Below are 27,204 nucleotides of genomic sequence, written 5' to 3'. Positions count from 1 at the left end.
CCCCAATTATGACACTCTGACGTAGTGACGGGGCCATAATTAGCATGCAATGAAGTTCTGAGAGACCATTAGGGGACCTTTATGGGGGGGAGTGGCTGTGTCAGTGGCAAACTACCTGGTGGGTGTAGATCTCCCTGAATTGCTGCCTCTTGTTCAAGAGGAGCTAAAATCCGAGCTCACGCTTGAGTAAGTGAGACAGGCGATTGGTGATATGATCTGCTGGAAATTGCCTGGAGGAGATGGCTTTCCGATAGAATTTTATCATGCATATAGGCCACAATTGCCAGGCCTACTGATAGAGGTGTTCCAGGAGGCATGTGAATGTGGTGTGTTACCCCTTATTCTTATTAGTATTATTAGCGTGAAACAGAATAAATCAGCAATTTGAGGCCCGATTTACTCCGGGTCACAGTGCATTGGATTGTATATCAACCCCGCAACTCCCTCCCCCCAAACCCCGAACCCGGTGAACATAAAAACATGATCAGGACTGTCACAAAGATAACCTATCCTATAATGGAACTCTCCCAGGTGGTGGTAGGGAGCGCATGTAATGAAAGAAGGGTCTCCCTGTTTAAATTAAGGCCCTAGAGGAGGGAGAAAACACAACAATATCTAGTAAGAACCTCTAAACCGGCCTGTATGCTTCTTCAATAGATCTCTAAAGATTCTGCATTTCCCAATCAAAATGTCAAAGATACATATTTCATATTATCACACTATTTTTATAGATGCCAATCCACTAAAGTTTTATAAACAAAAAATGTTTTTTATTTGTTTTTTTCTTTTTTGTGTTTAAGATTTACACATAATTTAAAGCAAGAAATAACATTTGTCAGGTTTTACACTTATGATTTGAGATACAGACATTATTACAAATTGAATATAAGTGAAAAAAGACATCCTAGACATCTATGATATAAAAAAGCATTTGCTATTCATTCATACTTGCATTCAAACAAAAAGAAATAAAGAGGATAGTTTAAAGATAAAAGGGAAGCTAAAACTTTAAATTGGTCAGATTTCTCCAGTTGACAAAAGTGAAAGGATGTTAACTTTCAATGTCTCTGATGTTAGCAATCTCGCGGTCAACGCGCGTTTCAGTGGGAAACCACCTTCTTCAGGACCAACTGCCAAGTATTAACGAATGAGATAGATATAAAATATGTCTGGGTGTCTGCAAAGTAAACAAAAGGAAATGACATTGAGAATTGATCGGGTATACACTTAATTTCTTTTTTAAGGTCAAAGATTTTTTTACTGAGTTCAAGTGGTTGCTATCATGCACCATAGATATAAATACGGTGAGGTCATGGGAACATGCGCATTGGGGTGAGATAAGGGACAGCAGGAAAAGCCCATTGGTGATTTGTGCATAGCATAAAGGAAAAGTGCCAAGGTGGGAATTCTAGATGTGGAGTCCCAGAGATGGATGTGCACAAACCGAAGAGTAGTATATAGAGGGACTACCTATAAATTCATCAGGTAAAATGTATGTCTCCAGCCACGAAAATCATCTGTGTCATAAAAACAACTGATAGATTTTTCTGGAAGAGAAAGAAGGTTTAAATCTCAGTTACAAGCCTGATCTAGAATGGAATTCAGGAGGCTATAAACGAGGTAGTTGCCAAAATACCTTGGTAGGTCGGAATGTGAGCGTATGTTCACACTCAGGAATTTATATGGACAGCTTCCGATAATTTTCAAAAGAGCGACTGCTGTGAATGTACGAAAAAAAGAGCTTTTGTGTCATGCCATTCCAAGGTAGTTAATTGCAGTGGAGATATAAAGTTAAAAGGTCAGTCGAGTACCTCGTGTTTAGTTACCTTTTCAGAAAGAATTTTGGAGTTTATGAGTAGGTTCAGACAGCAGTCCAGGGACTCCTCTTTCTATTATTGCTAAGGCAAATGCTATTCTTTATTTTAAATAGGTGCATCCTATCACGGCATAACGCTGTAATGAGAAGGAAACATTACATGGCAGTGTGATTTTCAGATGGGCACATAAGTGCAGTAGGTAATTTTTATAATGCACTAGCAGAGTGTTATAGTAAATAATGGTTAGCAAATAGTCCGTGGAAATGATGCTACGGGAGTTTAAGGCTGATTCAGGTCTCTCGAGTTTAATGCCTGATATAATAGAGGCCAGGTCTATAAAGTCTCTATGGATGGCTAATATCGAAAATCAGGTGTGTATTATTGTAAGCTGACCGAATGTCCTAGGAGACAGTGAATGGTCAAGTAACACATGGCTGTAATGCCCTGGAAGTTTAAGGCGATTGTTGAGACCAGGTCTATGCGGTCTCTACAAATGGCTATTGTCAGAGATCAGTCCTTTGATGATAGCGTAACTGCTATTCGAACTAAACAGCGTGATTTTGAAATTAAACATATGATGGCCGTCAAACATGGAGGAAATGTGAGATCGCTAGGACAGCAGGGATACTGCACGACAGGTCTTTAAAAGCCTAAGTTTACACATAAAACGTTAAACCTCTAGTGACCTCGATAGATTCTACATGCAAGCAGTTTGGTGCATACCTGAGTTCGCCGTAAAGCCGCGGAGCATCCGTAGCCAGCAGTCGAAGATTTGAAGTGAGAAATTGACGAATTTTAAACGAGTTGTTAGTCTCGCGAGATGACGGACCTTCGCAGAATGTGTAAGGAATGTCTGCATGTATTTCAAAGCGCCATCTTGAAAGGGAGTTTTAATCTTACTGTTTCTCATGTGATTTGCGCTGAAAGGCACCGAAACTTGCAGGCTATTTGAGAGCAGGAAGAGTATAGATGGCATATTAATATTAGAAAGCATGGCATCCGCCAAGAATTTCTATATACGAGGCACGGCGCCAAAACGAGTCCTTAGTTCTAATTTTTCTCGTGTACTGTCCACTATGTACAATAAGGATTACATCTTTCTCCTTCAAATTATATCTCAGAAAATACAGGTTGAATAGGATATGGACATGCAGAGATGCTATGGCGATTCAAGCCCTAATATTCTAACCCAAAATTCTAGTTGCAAAGTCAGCACCATATTGGAGTGGTAAATGGGTTCTCACTTATTATCAACAGAGAAAGCTGAAAGATGTCATGACTGAAAGTCAAAGGCACAGATATGAAAGTTGATAGAGACACTGTGCACCAAAATTTTGGCTGATAGTTAGAAACGCGAGGTTCCAATAGATCCACTAAATGGAATGCAGACAGTCTAAGTATGTAAAGTGAGGCTAGGCTGGTACCAGCAGAATTATATGTGCAAATGATTCAAGCTACATAAAGGTGTTGTTATGTAGTTATCCAAATAATCTCCTCATTAAGGCCTTGACGGACGGTGTCACAATGGAAAATCCAAAAAGTCTCTCTATTTTTTCGCACTTTGTTTGTATCTTGTCCTGGTTTTGAAATTATCTTTTCTAGAATCAGCCATTTGAGATCTTGTTCACCATGGTTATGTTCTAGAAAATGTTGAACCATAGGCGCGCGTTCCTTTCGAGTTCTGATAGCCGACTTATGCTCCGAGAGTCTAGTTCGGAATTCACGGCCAGTTTCTCCTATATAACCCAAGCCGCAAGGACAGAGGATAAGATAGATAACATTACTGCTTCTGCAGTTTGTATGGCTTTTAAGCCTACCTCTTCTGGTTCCATATGTCCATGTGTCTGTTGTGATGGCTGTGGGGCGCGTCAGGCAGGCAGAGGAGTCGTAAGTATTTTGGGCAGGTAAGTTCATGGAATTAAGACATCAGCCCAGCACCGGATTTCTTTGTCACCAGCTGAACCATCAGGAACTTCATCACCCAGCCTCCTTTGTGGCCAACTCGCCGCCGCCCGCAGTGCCAGGAGGCACTTTCAAGAAGCTTGGAGGGCTCCCACAGTGCGGAGTGCCCGGCACCGGATTTCTTTGCCACCAGCTGCAAAGGGGGGCCAGGAACTTCATCACCCAGCCTCCTTTGCGGCCAATTCGCCACTGATGACGCCCGCAGCACCAGGAGGTGCTTTCAAAAAGCTTGGAGGGCTCCAGCAGCGCAGGGCCAAGGGCGTGCCCGTCAAAGCCCGGATAAGGCGGGGCTGGGCCACCTCCCTAAGGTCTACAGTGGACGAGCCTAGTATCTACGACATCTCCACGACAGCCTCACGGCCCAAGGTACAGTGGCTCCTCCTTTCTTTAATGTTAAAAGAGTAGTGGCTGGTCTTGCTTGCCTGGTATAAGGAACACTTGCCTACTTTACTTCCTCCATTTCTGCATTTGAGATACTTTCCCCTTCCAGTTAGGTCCTTACAATGGGTACGAGAAAGGGTGCTCCAAGTGTCTCCAGCATGTTACCACCCCCCGTACACGCTCGACAATAGACAATTATTTAACTTGAGCTGTGGACATGGTTTCAAATTAGATCTGGCTTGTAGAACGTCGCCTTTCCCTTACTAATGCAGAGATCACTCTTCCACAGATTATTCAAAGCTGTTGTGACCCATTACTATCTCAGAGCACTCTAGGGGTAACAAGCCCTCCAGAGGAACCAAGGACCGTGACTTGCTCTACGACACAGGTCTATAGTGTGGGTGTAGGCCCAGCCTGTGTGGGGGTTGTGCCTGGAGGAGAACCTGAGTCTGGCCAACAAGCACAAACGGTGCGGCCAGTTGTGTGACCAGTTGTGCATTTCTGAAGGGGAGAGTGGCCCAAGAGCCAAGCGGAGAATGAAAATTGCTAAATCCACAAAGCCAAAAATTAGAAAAATTCCTTCGCATAACAAGGCTGTAGATGATGTCTCACTTGGGGGCCCGGTTGAGGTTAAGGTTAATAAGAATACCTGGTATGAATTGAGCAAATTCTTAGGTGACCTCTTGGACTCCAAATTACGCCCCATTCTTGACCGATTGGCAAAAATTGAATCTAACCTGGCGAGGTCGCCTGATCTCAGGTCTTCCATTACCTCTAGTACCCAGTACTCGGCCTCTGACTTTACCTCTACCATCTCTGTCCAAAGCAAGGGTGCTTCCCATCCACTTGACATCTTACCAATATCCCAACCTGCCATCCAACAAGTAGCCCATACCCCAGATCTGGCCGTTGTTCCTGTGATAGACCTTCCCCCAGCATCTGCTCTGTATGTGGCTGTATTGACAAATGTGCCCCGGCTCACAGAAACCAATATGGAAACTACCAGAGGCCTAATGAATAAATCCATCCATTGGCTGAATAGCAACATTACTGGTAACTGGGAAACATCAGAAGACATTCTGATGGCTCGAGGGGTGAAAGACATTGGGGCAGGGGTCTTGTAAAACATGGAGATGGAGATGTCATTGTGGTAAAATTCCGTTTGCATAGGGTAGTCCAGGAAATAATGTATAGAGCAAGTATGGGAATGGTCAAAACTAGCTCCATTAAGATATTCTCTCTTGGCTTCTTTTATCAGTATTTGGTGAGCCAACTTGGTACTTCTGGTAGCTTTGTTCCCAGTGTCTCTGTGCCGCCTGCCCCCCCTCCTTCATTCGGTATCACACCACCTGTCTAATAGATTTGCCCCATTGGTTGGTATAGAAGAAATTGATTGATGGTTTGGGGAGGAGTCTGTCTGTTCAGATCTTCAGGAGGTGAACATGTCATTTGTCAATCTGGCTCTTGTTATTCAAATGCCACCTTCTTTCCATCATATTAATTCGCCCTTCGTGACAGGTTTAGAGGAGGAGGGTGGGGTTTCTTGTAATCCCTGTCCTGTTGTACTAGTAAACAATACTCTCCCACAAGGCCATTTGTGTGTAGGACTTCATACAGTGCATCCCGTGGAGGATTTTGTGGATTTAATCTCTGTCCTCCAACCGCTCCCTGGTTCCTTACTGAGCCCTCCCCCTTACGGGAAAGTGGGTCGATGAGGGCCAAATAGACAATGTATGCATGCAAATCCTAAATTGGAATATAGCGGGTGTTGCCGCAAAGATCGCATTGGAGGAATGGTGAACGTTCATTATGACCCATGATATAGTTTTTATGCAGGAAACGTGGGAGTGCAAGGATGTTGTATTTGATGGGTTCACGTGTTTTAGCTTATCTGCCACTCCATCTATAGTGGGTAGAGCTAAAGGGGGACTGTCGGCCTGGTTTAAAGTGGAAATTGCTGGCCTGATTGTTCAGTTATTTCAGGAATGGGGGGCGGGGGGGTGGCACAGGATTTTTATCTTTCTTGAAATGATTCTTCAAAGCTGTACTTGATAAATTTCTATAACAATAATTTTACATCCAAAGGTGACTTCCAAGCCCTTTTTGTGCTGATTGACATGCTTGCGGCGAGAGAGGCTCGTGCGGATCGCCCCTTTAAGCTGATGGTGGCGGGGGTTTTTAATGCAAAATTGGGGCTTCCTACGCCTCTTTCTCCAACCACCTTTGATCCAATTTCCCATGAGCTAGATCACAATGTGATGGATGCTAGGGGATGGGTTTTATTTACCCATTTGCTAGAACGGGGTATGGTCAATAAAGCTCACAAATTGACTGACCAGCATATTCCCACCTTTATAGGATGAGGTGCAGGAAGCACAGTCGACTATATATTTGTCACCTGGAGCATGCTTCCCCTTATTCAGGACTATGAGGTTCTTATCCAGCCATATAGCGACCCCAGCCCCATCTCAGCAATGAAAGTGTTACCACATAGGGGTCAGAAGCCTAAGCCTCTAATCAGGTATTATCCACTAAGGATGGTTTGGCATTCAGTAAACATGAACAGCATAATGTCCCAGGTAATACCGAATAGTTCTGCCCTGGTGGATAGTTGTAATCACATACCATGTGTGCCAGCCCGTATCCTTTGAAGTTTTGCTATTTTATTAGACACAGTCAAACTTTTATTTGTTAGACCCAGTATCCAGCCTAGCCATCGGGCTCATTCCTGGTTTGATAATGCCTGTAGAGAAGCGAACAACACCTTAAGCAGGGCCTTAAAGCAAAATCCCAGAGATCAGACTGTGATCAGGGAAAGTAGGATGCTGTATAAGCTTGGTATATAAAAAAGAAAGTCAGCCTTGAAGGAGGAGAAGTGGGACTCTATAGTGAGAGCCTGTCATTCCAAAGATCCCCAAGTCTTCTGGAAAGCTGTTCAGTCAGTTCTTTCTCCCACCCTACCAGCTGATAAAGCAACCCTCCATATATCTCCTGATACATGGGTGTCACACTACGCTAGTCTTTACTCCGCTGATCTTTGTGCTACAGAGGCCCCAGTACAGCTGAATTTAACATGCCAAAATCTTGTTTTTAATGAAGGCGAAGTCCGAATGGCAATTGACAATAGTAAAGGTAAGAAGGCGCTGGGCCCAGATGGAATCCCATTGGATTTATTCAAGGAAGACCCAGTATTCTCATCCCCGGTACTCGCCGCAGTTTTTAATTCAGTCTGTAGCGAGGGAGTGCGAAAGTCCTGGCGTTCATCTGTTATAGTGCCTGTTTTTAAAAAAGGTAACGTGCACGATCCTAAATGTTATCGACTGATATCCCTTTTAGATTCTTCTGTTAAAATAATCGGGAGTGTCATGCTAGACCGCCTATTGGACTGGATTAATGCCAACCATATCTTGGCCCCAAGTCAGTATGGGTTCAGGAAGGTGCTAGGCACATCTTCATCTTCACCTCATCTTGGCTAGATATCAATAAGCGAAGGGCACCTCTACCCACCTGGCATTTATGGATCTGAACAGCACGTTTGACTTTGTCTCACGCTCTAAGCTGTGGGACATTTTAGTAAATATGGGAGTTGATGTGGGTTTGGTCTCCTTTTTGAGGCTTCTCCATCATGATCTTTCTGCTTCAGTGAGGTATGGCAATGCGTGAAAATGCTCAGAGCTGTTTAGCATTAAGTTGAGAAAAAGGCTGTGCTAGTGCTACTCTATGCGGACGACGCGGTCCTTCTTGCAAGGACTGCGAACGGCCTACAAAAACTCATTGCCAGTTATGTCAGTTATATGAAGGACCTGGGGCGGGAACCAAATTATAAGAAAACCTTCGAAATGATTTGTGGCCCTGAAAATACCAAATCCTGTAGTTTGAAAATAGAGGGCAAAAAGTTGGCCGAATCTAGGCCTGGAATTTGATGAAGGTTGTACGTAGCATACCTGCATAAAAAACAGAATAACACAATTTACGCATGCAGTTGGGACTACTTTTTCCCTTGCGACCCCCATAGGTAATAAGCCCATAGCGTCAATTTTAGAGATTTATATTCGCAAATGTATACCGATTTTAACATATGGCATGGGTATCTTGGGATGTAGGGATGTACTTGCTATGCAGTCAGAGGAGAATAGATTTTGTCCACGAGTTCTAGGTGTTCCCCCTTCCTCGCCGCACTTCTCCCGCCATCTGGAGTTAGGTCTTGGTTATGTTCAAGATACAATAAATGCGGCACCTCTAACCACATGGTGTTCTATCTGGACAAATGAAAAAGCTGTTCACAATCGTGCTATTGTCAGAAACTGTCTAAGTTGTACTCGAGGCCTCTCTATCCCCTGACTCCAATATATTAAAACCTGCCTCACGGAACTTTATTATGCCCCAATGTTTGAGCACCCAGACACTATTGGTAAAGGGGATCGCCAGAGGGTTTTGGATAGTTTCAGAAAGCACAAAGAATTGTCCAGGGAACTGCTTGAAGTATCTAAACCCTCTGTTAGGGATTACTGTCTTATACAAGTACCTCCCTCCATTGCCCGTATCTTTTATATGTATATAATGTGCACAAAAGGAATTTGTTAACAAGATTTAGGCTGGGGTCATTCCGTTGGTTGATATGCTTCCCCCTGGGCCAGTATTCTTCTGAATCTATTACCATTTGCCCTTGTGATGAACATTCGTCCCAAACCATTTTACATTTTGTATTTTTTTTGTCAATTTTATCTTCCATTTACTAGGACATTTTTAATACTACTCTTGCATAGGCACAAATTTTCAAAGTGTAAAGCGGCTCTGTTTTTCCTCCAACAACTCAATGATCATGATGTTTGTTTTGCTGTTGCAAGTTTTCTGAAGTGCACTTTAGCAAAGAGAAGGAGCATGCTGTTTTAATATCAATGCACTTTATTCATTTCTGTATATATTGTATTTGCATTGCTGGTAAAGCGTTTGTTGGTGCTGCTAACTCGTTTATATGACTGATTTGAACATCTAATGCCATTGGATGATAATTGCTGCTATTGTCGGATCTAGTCTATTTGCACCGTCACTTTAGTTAAGAATCAAATTACTGTTTTTGTCTGTGGTCGTACTTATTTTAAAATGTAAAATGTGATTGTAACTTTTTGTGATGAGCTTGATCTTAATGATGTTTGTTATTATGTGTATCTTTTATGACCTGTGTTCGGAAGGAAGAATTAAATGAATGAATGAAAGACATCAGCAATTTCAAGAATGGAGCCCACAGCTTGGTAAATGATGTACCCTGATTAGCCAAAGTGAGGGTTATGCGTTACATCCCTATTATATACCACAGTCAGTGTAGCCAACCTAAGTTTGTGGGAATATGCCCCGTACCGCAGTGTGCTAAAATGTTCTGTAAGGCCACCCCAATTGACAATCCTATCTGTGTACCCCGACCAGATTTAAGGGGAAAAGTGAGTGCACTGGGGAGACCCAAGATAATGTAGGTGGGGAATCTGGGAAGGTCCATGTAAAAATGAGAACCGATGTCATTAAGTACCTGCGACCAATAGCTCGTGAGTTTTGGCCAGACATAGAGGATGTGTAATATGGTGCCAGAGGACCCACATTGGTGCCAGCACTCAGGAGATCTAGACGGGTTACATTTATGCAATTGGTGTGGCGTGAAATACCAATAGATTATGATTTTTGTAGCTGGTTCGATGCTAGCTATGTTGTGGGCAGTGTGTTGTGCATGGTACTAAATATCTCCCCACTCTTTCAGGGTCAACTCTCTACCTATTTCTGACTCTCAGCGCTTCTGGCTCACATATTTGGAGACCTCCACAGTGGGGCATATCATACGATATAACTCTAAGATAAGGCACTTGTTGTAGGTCTTAGAGAGCAGCCAATGCTCGAAAGGGTGAGCTGCCGTTCAGCTCCAGTGCGGACAGAGGGGTGCATCACCCAGTGGCAAATCTGGGTGTAATGCCAGTGCTCTGACTCTGGAGGTGCATGGGTTGTGCGTAGTGATTCGAAGGGGACTGGACCCTCCAGATCAAGCAAGTGTCCAACAGATCTACAGCCTGCTTGATTCCAGAGGTGAAATTTATGGTTGCGCACGCCTGGGGTAAAATCAGTGACTTAGTGATGGGAGAGAGATAAAGGGTTTTTGGGTGGGCACGTCTGGGGAGAAAGGGGACTCTCCGCAGGGGCTGTCCTGCCAATGCCTTATCCTTGAACAGCCAGCGCTTCTCTGACTCTTCGCAAGACCATTTCACAAAGACTCTGATTTGGGAGATGGTAATAGCGGTAGAGGTTCGGGAGCCCTAGACCTACTTCTGCTGGGGGTCTGTAGCTGTGGTCTCTGCGGGACGGGGCCGCTTGTCAGCCATACAAATCTATTAAGTTCCTGCTGCAGGGACCACAGTGTCCCAGGGTGTGGTTCAGCAGGGAGGACCTGAGAGAGGAACAGAACCCTAGGGGGGATCATCATCTTAATTGCTGTGATTCGTCCAAGCCAGGATAGTAAGTAGGGTCGCCACCGGCATAAGTCAGATTTAATCAGATGAGTCAGAGTTTCGTAATTGAGGGCCACCGTTCCCGCGATTGTGTGGGTGATGTGAAGGCCCAGGTAGGGAATAGATGTTGGTGCCCACTGAAGGGGAAGGGCCTGTTGTAGGGCATCTATAGTGTGTGGCCAGAGGGTCAAGTTCAGGGCTTGCGATTTGTGGATATTTGTCTTGAAGCCTGCTTGCATGCCAAAAGCCTCTAGCTCATCCAGAAAGGCAGGAAGGGGAGTGGAAAGCTCCTCCAAGGGTGCCAAGACGTCATCTGCATATAAGCTTATAGTATGTTGATCTGCCCGGAATTGAACCGCTTGTATCTGGGGGTTAGTGCGGACTCTGTGAGCCATGGGCTCCATATACAGAGCGAATAACGGGTGACAGAGGGCACCCCTGCCTGGTTTCTATGCCAATGGGAAATGGGGTGGAGGAGCATCCATTAACCTGGACCAATGTTATGGGTTGGGTATAGCTGCTGAGAATCCCCCTTATGAACCGGTCCCCCAGACCGAAATGTGCCAGGGTGGCTGCTAGGTATGGCCAATGAACCCTGTCAAATGCTTTCTCAGCGTCTACAGCCAGGAGCATTTTTTCTTGGCCGTATCTCTGAGCTATATGTATGGGGTGGAAGATTTGCCTAGCGTTGAGGTACAAATCCAGCTTGGTCTGGGTCAAAAAGGCCCGGGAGCAAGGGCTTGAGGGTGTCAGCTAGGATGCCAGTTAAATCTTAAGGTCTGTGTTCAAAAGGGAGATGGATCTGTATGAGGAGCAATTAATTTTGTCCTTCCCAGGCTTGGGGACTACTATGATAGACACCATGAGCATGGAGGGGGAAGCATTAAACAGTCTAGTCAGGAGAGGCACCAGGATTTGGCAGAAGGCCTTATAGAAGAAGGCAGGAAAACCATCCGGGCCCGGGGATTTAGACGGCTTTTGACAAGTTATGCTTCAGATAACCTACCCGATTCGGACTGGCCAGTCTAACTCAGACACCTGATCTGTCGTCAGGAAGGAGATATGGGCCTCCTTGTTGTGTGCTGCCATATCCTGCGCTGGATAGAGGAACTGATAAAAGTCACAGAAAGTCTCCACTATGTGTGGGTTGTCCACCCACTCCTTTCCTCCAGCATCAACCACCCTCTGAAGTCCCGACTCTTGACATTGAATATGCAACTGGTTAGCTAAGAGACGGCCACGTCTGTCGCCGCCAACGTAATACTGATGACCGAGCCGAAGCGCTTCGTATTCTTGCCTGTTTATGTCTATACCCGCTAACTGGGCTCGAACTGTCTTGAGTTGCCTCCAAACTCTGGGGGCGCCAGTTTTTTTTTGTATACAATCAAATTCTTATCCCAGCGAAGCTTGTTGTTGGTAGCCGCAATAGCAATGAACTCCCCCTGACGACTGTCTTCAAGGCATCCCATAGATTAGAAATTGTAACATCCTGGGTATCATTAGTTGCCAAATAATCAGTGATTGTCTTAGTGATCTGGGCAATAACCTCTGGGCGCTGTAGTAAAATGTCTCTGAGGCGCCAGGTTCTAGAGGATGGGCCAGGGGATGGGACACCAAGAGTCACCATCACAGCCGCGTGATGGGATAAAGAGCGGGGTTCATTCCCCACCGACTGTACTATGGAGGTCACCCCTGGTGTACCCAGGAAATAGTCAAGTCTAGCGTATGTCTTATGTGTATGGGAATAGAACGTTTAGTCACGGGATTGTGGATGGAAATGTCCGTTAGCCTGTGTCTGTCAACCAGTTCACTCGTTCTAGAGAAAGAGCCCCCGACTGGCCATGGCATTGCGCTTACCTGTCAATCTCATTGTTAAGCACTAAAGTCAGGACCCCTCCCAGCAGCACTAGACTGTCTTGGGAGTCCAGCACCGCAGTCACCACCCTACGGAGAAAGTGTTCTTGCCCCTAAATGGGAGAGTAGAGTGTACCCACTGTGATTTTCCTGGATCCTATTGTCAGTGAGTATGCTAACAATCTGTACTTTATTCCAGCTTGCTTGGATCCCACCTTCCTCCTAAATGCACTGGAGATCACGATCGCCACCTCAGCCATTTTAGAGCAGAGAGACAAGAAATATTGATAGGGGAAAGTTTTAGAACGGAGCCTATGCTCATTCTTGGGGTGAAAGATGCGCCTCTTGCAGTGGGCATATGTGTGCCCTAGATTGTTCTAAATAAGAGAGGACAGAGCTTATCTTCAGTGGGTGGTTAAAGCCCTTAACATTGAGAGTGAGAACCACTAACTGGTTAGTCATGGTGGCTTCCGACATTGAACTGCACTGAATGGTGCCCTATACTACTCCACCCCACCATAGTGTAACCTGAATAGGGGGATATGAATGTGTCCAAAGTAGAAGTGACAGCAATTAGATATTGACTGTGGAGTAGGCAAGGCATCAATTGACACACATCTACCAAACACTTAAAGCTGATAGGGCTGGGTCGGAACCAGTGGCATGGCGGGCATGGGAGGGAGAGCTGATGGACACACTCACTGATTTAGATTGGACAGTGATAAGCGATTTGGTAAAGACAGTTACCTGTAATGCCAGATTTAAGTTGATCCATTTTGTATTCCCTACATCGCACACATATGACACCGATTAAACATAGTAAAATGTATGTGGGCAGGGGAGCGATATGCCCTCGGTGTGTGTGTGACGGTGCTACCTTTTTACACATGTCATGGGATTGCCTGAGGGTACAGGAATACTGACAGCGGGTGGTGGCTCAATTAAAGGATATCACAACAATAGTACCAGAAGAGTCCCCCAGATATCTTTCTTAGAAAACCCAAGAAATGGAAAATGGAGTGGAGGTTCTTGCAGCTCACCCTGGGGTTGGCCAAGAGAAGAACGGCTGCCGGATGGATGGGTGTTAGGGCCCCTTCTGTCATTTTATGGCACAAGGATGGGGTGGAATGGGCGATCGCTGAGGAAGTGCATATGAAAAATCAATCGTAGAGATGATAAATTGCAGGAGGCTCTGGGCTATATTATTGAGAGATATGCCTGGCACTCTGGACCGGATGCCTACGCAGGCCACTCAGTCGTAAAAAGTAAGCCCACAAAGTGCATAGGACTGTGAGATGATGAGTGTAAGTCTGTTGATGATTACTTCAGAATCCCAGTTAATGAGCTCCTTTTTGACGAACGGATGTCAGAAAATATGTGTGGGGAAGATGTGTTTTGAGTAGCCTTGATGCCTTATGGACTGCTTTAGGGATGGAACAGCTAGAGAATTTTGAAACTGTATTCCTTCACATGTATTATCGGTAATTGCAAAGTGATGTATAGACTGTACCACGTTACGTTAGGTAATGTTCGTCTGATAACTGTATATTAGTTAAAAACGAACAGGCAGGAAGATAAGTGACAGAAATGCATAAATCTGTATTGCTCCCTGCATTAGGCACATGGTTGTATAATACCTAATAAACAGACAAAAAAAATCCAGAAATTTAGCACGCAGATTTTCAGGTTTCAATTATATCTGGGCAATGTTAAGGGGGTATCACAAATCTTTAAATTACTAATAACTTTTGGGATATTTTAAAAATGTTTTAATTTTTGAAATTGCATTTTTTTTTTAAATGTGTTCAAGAAAGGTAAACAATCCTAAACATTCTAATCTATAATATAAAACATACATAACAGGCATCAGGAATAATATGGTCCTCTATTTCCTTCTCACGGTTCTGGTGACATGTACACCCACTTGGCCTTGAGCCTCTTGTATTTAAGATGTGACCAAAAACTCCTAAATTTCAATTTTGGACCATATTACACACTTACCCATTATCTGGAACCTATCACACACTTACATGGTATGCATTCTCTAGACATTACATGGTTTAACTTTTATGTAATTGTTGCCAGGGGTTTCAACTCCCATGAAAACAATCAAAACAAATATATTATGCAATTTACTTGGCATTCCTAGCATCACATTAAGCATAATTGATGCTGTCTGAAATCAGTGGGATGCTGCATAAACTATTTTCCCTTTCACCTCCAGATATGCTAATATTAGAATACATTGAATTCATCCAGCCACCTCCCATGCTATTTTGGTACAGTCTATTATCTTTGCTGCATTCAGGAAGGACTCAGACATGCACTAAAGTCAGAGAGGGCTAGAAACAACGCCTTTTGTATAACTTTTTTTTATGTCATTCTCAGCTGCGGATCTGTGCTATACGTTCTGTTTGCCAATGGAGTACATAAGTGAGGAGGTGCTGTATATGTATCCAATTAAGGGCATATAAGAAGTTGAAAGATATGACCTGCTCAATGCAGGAAACACAGGAAGAATGTTGTAAACAGGAATGTTGTTTAATATTGCAATAGGCAACAAGAGCAACTGAAAGTAAGCATTTTAAACAAGGATGCAAAAGTATATCCTGAAATACATCATTTAAACTTGAGTTCAACAACTAGTAGCTATGGCCAAGAGCAGAAAGGCTTAACGAAACAAAAATGTGTAAAGCATCTAGAAGTCAATAACTCACAAGAAGTCTGATGGTCTATGTGTTAGAAGAGAGACAACAGAAAAACAAATACAAAAGGTGAGAGAGAAAAGCTTTACAGTGCTATGTGGCTCTAAAGGATTTCCATCAACAACCAGTGATTGGTCAGTATCATCATCTGGATATCCGTCCTTCCCACCACAATAAACCCCTCCAACAAGGGGTGTAACGTGTGGTATAGGTGTCAACCAGAGCACCAAGATGTAAACCGGGAAGGGGGAAAAAAAGACAGCAAAGGTCACTGGCTTAGTCAAGGGAGTGTGAATATATACCAAAAAATGATATGTAAATAGTGCAGTGCAAAAACGTGTAGTTAAAAAAGGATTTAGAGGAAAAAAGAGTTTTATTCAGGATATTCCTACTAATCCTTGAGTTAAAAATCGGTGCAGAAACAGCTTTTAACAAATAGGCTGTGTGTCAATGCGGTCGACATGTTTCAGCCTTCTTGACCCTTGTCAAATGGCTTTCTTCAGGACCTAATGATCTATTTCATATTGCTACTGCAACAATAGGTGTGACAAAATTAATAATAAGTGCGTAAAATACAACCTTCGTGGTGTATGCCTCTTCGTGCAAACAGTATATATGAATTATCTGATTTGCACGAGGAGTAAGCCTCACCTCACCCGGTGCTGACTCAGGTTAAGGGAGGCCCCGCCCTCTCCGTCGGTACCTCGGAGTATGTCTGAGCCTCTGAGGTACCGACGGAGAGGGCGGGGCCTCCCTTAACCTGAGTCAGCACCGGGTGAGGTGAGGCTTACTCCTCGTGCAAATCAGATAATTCATATATACTGTTTGCACGAAGAGGCATACACCACGAAGGTTGTATTTTACGCACTTATTATTAATTTTGTCACACCTATTGTTGCAGTAGCAATATGAAATAGATCATTAGGTCCTGAAGAAAGCCATTTGACAAGGGTCAAGAAGGCTGAAACATGTCGACCGCATTGACACACAGCCTATTTGTTAAAAGCTGTTTCTGCACCGATTTTTAACTCAAGGATTAGTAGGAATATCCTGAATAAAACTCTTTTTTCCTCTAAATCCCTTTTTAACTACACGTTTTTGCACTGCACTATTTACATATCATTTTTTGGTATATATTCACACTCCCTTGACTAAGCCAGTGACCTTTGCTGTCTTTTTTTCCCCCTTCCCGGTTTACATCTTGGTGCTCTGGTTGACACCTATACCACACGTTACACCCCTTGTTGGAGGGGTTTATTGTGGTGGGAAGGACGGATATCCAGATGATGATACTGACCAATCACTGGTTGTTGATGGAAATCCTTTAGAGCCATATAGCACTGTAAAGCTTTTCTCTCTCACCTTTTGTATTTGTTTTTCTGTTGTCTCTCTTCTAACACATAGACCATCAGACTTCTTGTGAGTTATTGATTATCGTACAGGGGATTGAGTCTGTTTGGTCTTTAAATGTTCCCTTGGACCCTCCCTTATGGTTTCTTAAAGCATCTAGAAGTGTCAAAATTGGTAAAATGTCAAAAATACAACAACATAAAAATCCCACTCTATTTTATGCAAATAGAGGAAACCTTACTAAGCAAAATGACTTGCAAGTGATAACAATCCAATAATGAGAATCAAAGGTATACATTTAAAAAAAATGTAAGTATGGAAGAGCACCAAAAAATGCAAAGCGCCCGTGGTGCACAATGGTCGCGGTCATTCGGAATCTACATGCAATTTGAGGCCAACTGTGATGGAGCATGGGCTGGATACACAAAGTGGATTGGTACCAGTGAAAGTCTAGAAGTCAGAAAGATAGAAACAGTTTCTAAGTCTCAACTCAGAAAAAGGCCATGTTGTGTTCTTTTAAAGTGGTGGAGATCTCCATATGGTACAAACAGAAATTCAGTTCAATATTGTGGGACAGCCTGTGGCTGGTCCCGTTGAAGTTCTGGTGTTCTAGAGCAAATGTTAAAACCTTCAGGACCTCAGGGGCTGTGCTTATAGAATCTCAGGGTGTCAGGTGGAGGCCAACAGCAAAGTTCAGTCTAAGTTTCAGTTGCCCCTGGTTATCGGGGAGTAGTCAGGAAAAGTCCTCTTGCAGCCTGTTGTATCCCTGTAGCCACACAGGAGGTCAACCAGCCGACTCTTGAAGTTCACTTCTTTGTCTTTGTTTGGGGGAGCAGGTCCAGTCATTCAGTGCTCCTTTCAGGTCAAAGACAGTAGGTCCAGTCCTCTTCTGTTTTTCCATAGGTCCAAATAGTATTCTGAGGAAGGCTGGACAAGAGTCCAGCTTAGTAGGGATCACCAGCCTGAGGGTTGGGGACTCCTTAAGATACTCCTACCCCCTATCCCCTGACCAATGGAGTAAATGTTCCCAGGCCCTGGCTCGCCTACTTTTTCAGTAGTTCCAGTTTGCTTTATTGCAAACAGACCCAAAATGCGATGTGTCAGGGCAAGTTTAAGATGGCGAAAGTCTTCAGTCACAGTATACTTAGGCTCTGAAGGCTTGGTGTGCGCAGGGGAGTGGACTTTGGAAATCACCAATGTCCACCCTCAACTAACACTAAAATCCAGTTTGAAACAGGCTCTGTGCCCACAACAAACCAGGAGACAGATGTTTGGCAAGTCAAAAGCAATATTTCTCAGCCCTAGACAAGGGATTCATAAGAATTTTCTTGGCATCCTGTTTGTTCCCTTTTATGTAGGATTTGACACTGTTGTCAACAGGAGGGGCACAGCTCCCACCCTTCAGCTGAACTCACGAGTCATTCCTACAGATCTGCAGATTTGTGTAAACCTGTCAATCACAGTTACCTTTTGTGTAGCTCCTGGGTGGAATTTCACACCTCATTCACAACTTATCCATGATGGCTGTGAGAAGCTGGAGAATTAATGTGCATTAACCTTCTGGCACTTCAGACAGGGAAAGGGTACATTTGTTAAAGTTACTTTTCCTTAATATTTCTTGAAAATCCAACTTCACCATTGAATTGGATTTTGAATAACTGTTAAACAAAATAGTTATTTAATAATTTTTTTGCTGCCCTCATTCCCAAGATTCAGTTATAAGTACTTTAATCTGTATTATTATTTTCTATATAAGACAGGTTGACATGCCAAAGTAAAAATAGCTTTTAAGGTCTTGTCACTGTAGGGACATGATGACACAAATGTTTTAAGTTCTCATTTTAAAACACCATGCATCCTACCTTATGGGCTACAAACTAATATTTAAAAGGTAGGCTTTTACCTGTCAAAAAGTGTTATTTTAATAAGGTGCACTGCAGGTTTAAACCACAGCAGTCAAGCAAAAATTACAAGCCTGAAAACCGTCTTTTCCTTGTCATGCAAGTGGAAGTCACAATAAAGCTGCCATCCACAGGTGACATTCAGCTTTCCATGCCAAGGGTGGAATTTGTACACCATGCACATTGGCCGTATAGAAGAGTTACATATTCCAGACAGGGTTTTTTTTGTGCCTAAATTTTACATGTTTTAGGGGTCAGAGCACATATGAAATAAATAATGAAATACCAGCATTTGTAAAGCGCACAGCTACCTCTGGAGAGGTGTCGGCGCTGGGGGCCGTTGGGAAGATTAAGCGAGCTATTGCCCAGAGCCGGGGATCGAACCGTGAACCCCGTGGTCTGGAGTCAGGCACCCTGGCCACTGCACCACACCTCTTCGACCCGCTGCGCCACACCTCTGCCACATACGCTGGGCACCGGACAGCACTGCCCCAGGTTGCCGAATTAAATAAAACAATAAAGTTGAGCAAAAAATGGGGAGGGGGCTGATCATGCAAAAGGGGCCTTTTCTCGCACTGGTATTGAGTGTCAATGTTTAAATTACTCGCTTGGGTATTTGGACACACTTAGGTTTGCAATCATGTGTTCTCATTTTATGTCACTATGCTGCTCAACTTTGCATGTGTGCTGCAAATCTGTATGCCTAAGAGTTCAGCATGTAAAATATGAACATTCCTTCTGTAAGAGTCAGTGGATTTAAAAATGAGCAATAAAGAAAGGTTTGCCATCTGTGTAATGATTGTGTTTAGTTATAATGGTTGTGAAAAATGATGCCCTTCATTTTCTAAAAGTACACAAAGGTGGCCTTACAAGAAGGAATATCTGTACATACAAAGCCAATATCTGCAACCCTGAAACTCGCCAGTAGAAGGGGTGCCCTTTGGAGTTGGGCTGTAGCAGGATATCAGTTAAATGTTGACTGATATCCCACCTGCCCGACTCTTGGTTCTCCTGGTTCATTTGGAGTCCTGGGGACTGCTTTATATCTGATGGTGGAACCTTAGCCAGCTCTACCATTATACACATCCTGGTGGTGGGGCAGCTGCAGCAGGGCCACTGTTCCCCTGGTGTTAGAAAGCCTACACTTCCAATGTTTTTTTCCCTTTTCTTAACCACCATGAAAGGCAATGTTCAAAATACAGGAAAAAAGCTATCAATTTCTTGGGTAAACAAAAATGTCAATAACATAATATTCTTTTTTTAACTACACCATTTCATTTTATATCTGTACAATTAACAATTTCATTGTAAAAATGATTTATAGAGTACTTCCCGTGTTAACAAAGATAATAATAATAATAAATGACCCCTTTGCGTTAAACATGTTCTATGTAAATCTATGAAAACACTCTACGCTTATCATATTTAGCGAAGTGATCACAACTTGATTTTCTGTTCTCTGGGTTTACTAGTCCAACCCTAACTGTCTTTTAAGAATCTCGAGTTATTGCAAAACACTTGCCTAAAAAATACATACAGTCCCGTTGGTTTGAGAAGAGTAGCTCATCTATTTCCATTTATTTCTGCTTTGATCTTCAAAACCTTGCATGTAAAGACTGTTTATATATGTTGTGCCCAGTTCACTATATAGAGAGCATGTATCTTTTACAGAGCATGACTGTCCAGTGATTTCCTTTTTTATTCGTTAATTTGCACCTTTAATTTTTTGCACCTTTCAGTGACATGTTTGTATGAACGCCTCCCAGGTCCACGCTTATGGTTTCGTATAATATTGCCACACGTAGCAGATTTCTTCTTAAGCAAATTCCCACTGTTGCCAACTACCAATGTTTTAACTAAACAGTTTACCTCCATATGCACCATTTTACTCCAATAACTGAGAGAAGCAAACTTAGCCTGCCACCATGAGCTCGTTAATGTCCCTTGATTAGCTTATAATGTAATATTGCATCTAGCACCCGAAAAAAAGGTTTAATGACTGCCTTATGGATTTCAACCATTTGAAAATGTTTTTTTATAAATGATCTTCCCTGTATTTTTATGCATTAGGGATGACAATGTAAATATAGGAATGCTTTTATAATAGTATGCTTTTATGGTGAGATTTGTTGCACCGAATAAAGCTGATTTTGATTTGAGCTTGGTAATACTAAATTACTATGGGGGTCTTTACGATGGCGGTGAAAGAGCCGCCAACAGCCTGCCAGTGGCGGTTTCACCGCCATCGTAAAGCACTTCTCCACCCACCAAATTACAATAGCGGGCGGTGTGCTGGCGCACGCAAAGTCCGTCCGCTGCGGGTCCGCCACAGGCAATCGTTACGACATAATACGATGCTGCCTCTCCACCAGCCTGTGTATGGCGGTGAAACCGCCATTCACAGGCTGGCGGGGATTGCATTTGGGGGCCCGTAGCGGACCCCCTTCTGTTGGGGGAGGTGTAGGGTACCATTTCCCTGCACCAGGTGGCAGGCAGCGTGTGGTGCCTGCCACGTAGTGCAGGGAAATGCAAACAGTGTTTTTTGGACATTGCGGCGGGTGCTGCAGCCAGCAACACCCTCCGCAATGTCAGAGATACATGATGCGACTGCCACGGTGGCATTCACATCATAATCTCATGTGCGGGACCATCGCATTACAGGCGGAGGGTCCCAAGCCCCGGCACGATTCCGCCTCGTAATGCCCCCCTATGTTATTGCTGCTGTCCGGATCCTACACAAGAGGCATAACACCGTCTTGCTGCTGCTAGGGTCTATGCCAGAGGCACATAGAACACATCTGGGACATCATTCACTTTCCTTTGCTACAGTCATCAAGAACACACAGTGGAGCACTATACATGAGGGTTGGGACTAGCCTCTTGGCACGTGCCATCACAAGAGCCTGTATAGAGAAACGTCGATGCATAAAGAACCATCTGTGAAGGACATTGAAGGACACATGTGTAGCTTTCCTATGCCCTCATTCCGACTTGGCGTGGTAAAACTGGGCCGATTGGGGCCAACATCACCACCCCATTTACTGGCCATTTGAGTTTTTGTACTGAAAGGAATAATTACCAGATCCTTCATTCGAGGTGATTCCTAAAGTTCCGTGCCTGTTTGGCTTTGTCAGTCGGTGGTAATTTCACAAACACATGCAGAATCACCCCCCCCCCCCCACATGACGATCAATGGGGTGGGGGGCCTAAGTCTGAGCTTCAATTAGTAAATTCCAAGTATTTGACTGAGACAAGCAGTTGGATTTCAGGCTGTTTGACAGATTCGGCAATCACGTGCCTTGCTCTTTTGGATGATACCATCATATTTCCTTGGTAAAGAAAACACAATCTCCAATGTAAAATTGTCCTTAAATCTGACATATTTTCCAATTTTATTGTCCAGAGTTTTTCAATCTGCAGCATTTTGGTTTATGGTCAAAAAATGTCATTGGTGGGGGGCTCGCACATTCACTTACAAGGCAGTTTTAAATTACTTTTTAAAGTCACTGGTCCACAGTGCATTCCTAAACCTTCTTTAAGCATCCATGGCTGACAGTTAAGAATTCTACCTTTAACGGGGAATCATATAAGGGAAACAATTGAATGCAGGCAGTGCTGAAGTGTTTAATAATGTAAATATAACACGGACTTACAGGCAGGCCTGCCTGTACACAGCATAGTGTCCTTTAGGTTAATTTCAATAAGTTTATCTTGTTTTTCTAGTTGGTACCACATTATGCCGTATGTGTTACCACCTTTCCCATTCCTTGGATACCTATAATACACCTCAATATACAAGATTCAATACAGTGTTAAAGACCTCTGATGCTCAAAAATAAAGCTGCACCTTTAAAACCCTTCATTTCTATTGGAGCTTTGTGGGAACATTAGTATGAATTGATATGCTGTGCTTTGTTTTGTTCTACAGAGAAACACTGCACAGACAGATGGCCCGTGGTACCTGGAGACAAATGGGCTGGAGGCCTCGTCACCCGAGACCCCGGAACATTACGGTCGGCATCACAGCTTCTACGAGAAATATCACCCAAGTTTACAGACAATGATTCCAGTCCGCCGGAAACCAAAGTACGTCAAATGATTGTATGTTACTGGCAAGAGGGAGACGCAAGTAACAGGATGTAGTGGAAGGTACTGCCCTGGGAGAGAGAGAGAGAGAGAGAGAGAGAGAGCAATAAGGAGAGAGAGAGAGATAGCTAGAGAGAGAGAGAGAGAGAGAGAGAGAGAGAGAGATTGATAGACAGACAGACAAGTAGATAGATAGATAGATAGATAGATAGATAGATAGATAGATAGATAGATAGATAGATAGATAGATAGATAGATAGATTGATCTGAGAATGGAGTTCAGGAATAGTACAAAATGGAAAGAAGCACGAATAGGAAGCACTAAAAGGGAGAGGTAGCATGAGTTAAGGGGAAAAGACAGATTGACAGGAGAGAGAAAGAGAGAACAAGCGGGAGAGAGACATACAGGTGAGTGAAGGACAGAAAGAGAGGTGAATGAAAGTCGACTCAGACAGAATAAAGGTGAGTAAATATGCAGGGAGAACGGATGGAAAAGAAGAACCGGTGTTCATAGATCAGAATAGAATTGTCCGTGTAACGTAAAGTAGTGTAAATTGTTTCAAATATATAATTGCCATTGTATAAAAAACCAGCCCACAACTCAGAGGCATGTCTTTAAATGCACTTTTCGTAAGTTATTATTTATTTTGTGTCTGGATCTTTACCAGTCAACTAAGGTTCCACAACAAAAAGATAAAATAATAGCTTAGCCTAATACAAAACAGTTCAGCCTCATTTCTGGCTTGTGATGGTCAGTCCGAGCACTGGCATTTCAGAAAACATATTTTCATATCTGCGTATATTCCTTTTATTAGCATGTTTGGTATTAAACATACAACTTGCTCAATATCAAAGCATTGCTGCCATGGGAGTAATAAGCACAGGGCCAACACAGCCCATACTTGAAACAAAGACTCCCAAACTGCTGCACCTAAACTCCCCTGGCAAGGGGGTTTGCCCTCCTAACCAGTGCCTTGTAGGCATACCTATAAAATGGTGCTCCTAAGATGAAGCAGGAAGAGAGATGAGACAGAACATACTCATAACCCAACAAAACCTATCAATACTTTATTCCTTATAACTATAAGGTCAACATTTAGTTTTGCCACTGGATTCCTATTTCTTCTGGGAAGAGGGCGTGTGTGTGACTATTCAACACATTATTTTGAATGCATATAATTGTTGAGGAACAAAGATTATATCACAATTGAAAATAAAATCCTAAATATAATGAAAGAATGATTCAAATAGAATTCTAAGAAATGGAGTGGTTTGGAGATAAGCCGAATATTTTAGTTTTTTGTCATGTTCCGAAACTCACGACAACAAGGGGAGATTCTGAGGACAACACCTCTTTTTGAATGTTTATTTTCCTGAACTTTGTGTAGGTACACTACAGAAAACAAACACTCAAATAAATGGAAAGTAGCTCATTACATTGAAAGTGCAATTCTCTGCTTAGCATGCAGTCAACGTGTTGTTAACTACAAAGAGAATATCATCAATTGTGGGGCATCATCATTAACTATCACAGAACCAGTTAAGGCTGAAAGATGAACATTTGAGAATGCTTTGAGTTTTCTGGATTTTCTTTCCAGACAGGAGGCTTTTTAGACCCCTGGCTTGAAGGGATTTGTCAATGTGTCAACCCAAGTTTGAAATCCAGATGGACTGCCACCACTGTGCAACTTGATGAGCATTACTTGAGTGACGTGTTTTAGATAATGATCCATCCAGCGAGATGTCATCGGGATAGTTAGTGGAGCCCAAACACTCCATCTTTTTTAAAAAAAATTATTTGTTTTTATTGAGCATCTGTGTGTCACATAATATGCATACCAAAACACCTAACGTGGTTCAGCACTCAACTTCACAATTAAATGAAAAAGTAACGGAGATTATAATCCATAGTCCACAAATGGGGAAAACAAAGTGATATCTTCTCAATAAATCATTGTGCTAGTCGTTCTTCTTCGAAAATGTATCCTTTATTCGTTATTCATTAGTTGTTCTTAAAAACACAGTATACAATTGATAGCCGATGCATCGTTATAAATTGGACGGGATACCCAAATTTATGCAGACTATAAAAAAAATAACATCTCAATTGACCAAACCAAATGCCTTCTCAGAGTCCATATTACAATCACATCACTAATTTGGTTGTTTGTGAAATAATCTGTAGCTTGAATTAAAAAAAATAGTGTTTGCTGCCATGATCCTGCTTGATAGGAACCCACTCTGATCCTTGTGAATTAAAATTTGATCAACTGGAATAATGTGGGCTGCCCTAGACTTTCGTTCATAGTTTATAGTCTGCATTAAGTAGACTTAGCAGACGATATGAATTGAGATTTGTTGGGGATTTATCTTTTTTTTTTTTTTAAAGCTGACTGGTATATTCTTTGAAAGTTGAAGGGATCTTGCCTCCTTCCATTATTAAGTTAAACAGGTCTACTAAAAACGGAATAAATTCTTTTGCGAACGCCTTATAAAATTCTGATGGTATCCCATCATTTCAGCATGCTTTTGCATGAGGCATCTTTTAAAGCATTTCTGCGACCTCTAAGCCTTTTTATTTTGTTAAAATTATTAGTCTTAGGGAGGCTGACATTTGTGGAAAGCATATTGAGCTGCAATACTGTTCTATAATGGGAACTGGAACGGAATAGGTGTCTTCAAAAAGCCCTTTATAATGTTGCAGAAAGCCTTGAACAATTTCCTCATTTTCAGTTGCTAACACCTGAGTAGTGGGGTTCATTGTTTGGCTGGCTACTTGATTGACCTGTTTAATACGAGTTGACCAGGCCCAAAAATGTCCTATCTGCTGACTTTCTTCGTACCTCCGTTGCTGGATTGATCTAGAATTATTTATTTCCTCCAGAATAAAAAAGTACCTGAGATTTTGCTTAGCCTCCCCTCCAGCTGCTTTTTAGACCGTACCCTGTCCCCTGCCTCTATGAAGGCACTTGTGGTAAAATTGACTGCACTTTATAATTTTTCTATTCTTAAAGCACGCAGTGTGCTCTGACTTGCCTTATAAGCTATAATATGGCCTCGCAATTTTGCTTTGAAGGCCTCCCAGACTTAAAAGACAGGGACTGTATTACGGTTGATCCGAAAAAACTGTTATAAATAGCCTTGTTTCTTTAAGCCAATTCTGATCCGTCAAAAGAGACCTGTCAAATGGTCATCTGGGCCGTTCTCTAATGGGAGTTTCTGGATCTACTCTGATAGATACACCCGTTTGGTCAGAAAAGGCATTTGCCCAAATATCTGAACCCTCGCATTTAATTGCCAGGGTACATAGGAAAAAATCTAGCTGATATGCCATCTTAAATATGTGTGAGAAGTAAGTGTATTGACCTAAACCAGGATGGGCAAGCCGCCAGGGATGTACTAACTGAAAATCTTGCATTATGGTGGTCAAAACTTTCTTGGTTTTTGGCTTGAGTTGTTATTTGGTTCAGTTAGATGTGTCTATTGCAAGACCCTGGATATAATTGAAATCACTCCCTAAGATCGTAGGCCCTTCAGCCTCCATAGCAAGGTATATAAATGTATGAGTGAGTCTATCTCATCGCTAACAGGACCATAATAATTAACCAAATTCAAGGGAGTGCCTTGTACTAAAACGTTTAACTAGAGCTATCTTACTCTGGAATCCCTGTATGCCTGAGCCACCGTCCAATAAATCACAACCCCTGCACTGCAGCCCCAGGTAAGGCAAAATTGGCAGGGGAGTATTTCTTTGGGATGTAAAGTTCATGAGTATTATTTCCAAGGAGGGTCTCTTACAGAAAAAATACTTCTGGGCTAATGAAGACAACCATTGCATCAGGCCCCCATATTTACGCCCATTTAAAACCCAATAAGCATTGACACTAAAAACGAAACCTTATATATAATTAAATAATACAGCTGTATTTGCAGATGCATTCCCCTCCCAGCTCAGTCTCTCACTCCAGAACCTTCCATTAAAGTTTCATCAAAGCTATGCCATGTTGCTGCACCTGGCTACCCTCATGGCCCCCACTTCCCGACCCTCCTACCTGTGTTCCTTGCACCACCACATACTTCATTAAAGAGTACTTCTGCCTTCAGAAAGTGAAGAGGATGAGAAAAAAAGCTGTCAACAGACCAAAGCTATGTAAATTAGAATTTTTTGCCAAACATTCTCGAGCCTCATCCACGTTCTTAAAGAGATTAAATTGTCCCTTCGCTAACGCCTTTAGCTTTGACAGTTGTAAAGCAGATGCCTGGTGTTCGAAAGTGGAATATTAGTAGTGGTAAATATGCATCTACCACTGGCAATATGACCACTGACATGGTCTAGAGCTAAGTATAGGTCTCTATAAATTATTCCCATGCTCAACCCTTGGTAGCTTAGGGGTGAGCAGGTATGCTTAACTTAGCAGCCAGGTATTTAAAGCATTGAAAAACTTGAACTGCAATTTAAAGAACTAGGAGATATTGTTATCTCGAAAAGTACAACAAAATGACCAAAATCCAATGTAGGGAACAGGAGATATGTATTTTTCAAGAATAAACACTTTCTAGTGCTTAGAAACGTATAGCACCACTCAGGGACATCTGGTCAAGCTTTACTGGGACAAAGTTAAAGTTTCAGGCTGACTGCGTTGAAGCCCTGCTCGGCTAC

The 27,204-nt window shown here is 42.8% G+C and overlaps 1 protein-coding gene and 1 long non-coding RNA gene across 5 annotated transcripts in view; one reads left to right on the top strand and one right to left on the bottom strand.

Moving 5' to 3' along the window:
- The window catches only part of ABCC12 (ATP binding cassette subfamily C member 12), a 907,115-nt gene that overhangs the window by 169,686 nt on the left and 710,225 nt on the right, over positions 1-27,204 (top strand). For all 3 annotated transcript variants that reach the window (XM_085640128.1, XM_085640130.1, XM_085640129.1), the window contains exon 3: positions 22,387-22,544. In XM_085640128.1, the coding sequence (XP_085496254.1) occupies positions 22,387-22,544 (158 nt within the window). The remainder of the gene's footprint in view (positions 1-22,386; positions 22,545-27,204) is intronic.
- Positions 749-2,621, bottom strand: LOC146776284 (uncharacterized). 2 transcript variants are annotated; one of them, XR_014971900.1, is made up of 5 exons: positions 2,541-2,621; positions 1,812-1,953; positions 1,637-1,718; positions 1,471-1,547; positions 749-1,177 (listed from the first exon to the last, which is right to left on the bottom strand). It is a non-coding gene; the product is annotated as an uncharacterized LOC146776284 (long non-coding RNA). The 2 variants fall into 2 exon arrangements; XR_014971899.1 differs by having other exon boundaries at positions 1,827-1,953.

The sequence above is a fragment of the Triturus cristatus genome, chromosome 12 (genome assembly GCF_964204655.1).
Source record: "Triturus cristatus chromosome 12, aTriCri1.1, whole genome shotgun sequence".
Classification (NCBI taxonomy): Eukaryota; Metazoa; Chordata; class Amphibia; order Caudata; family Salamandridae; genus Triturus; species Triturus cristatus.
This window is presented reverse-complemented; position numbering and strand designations above follow the sequence as displayed.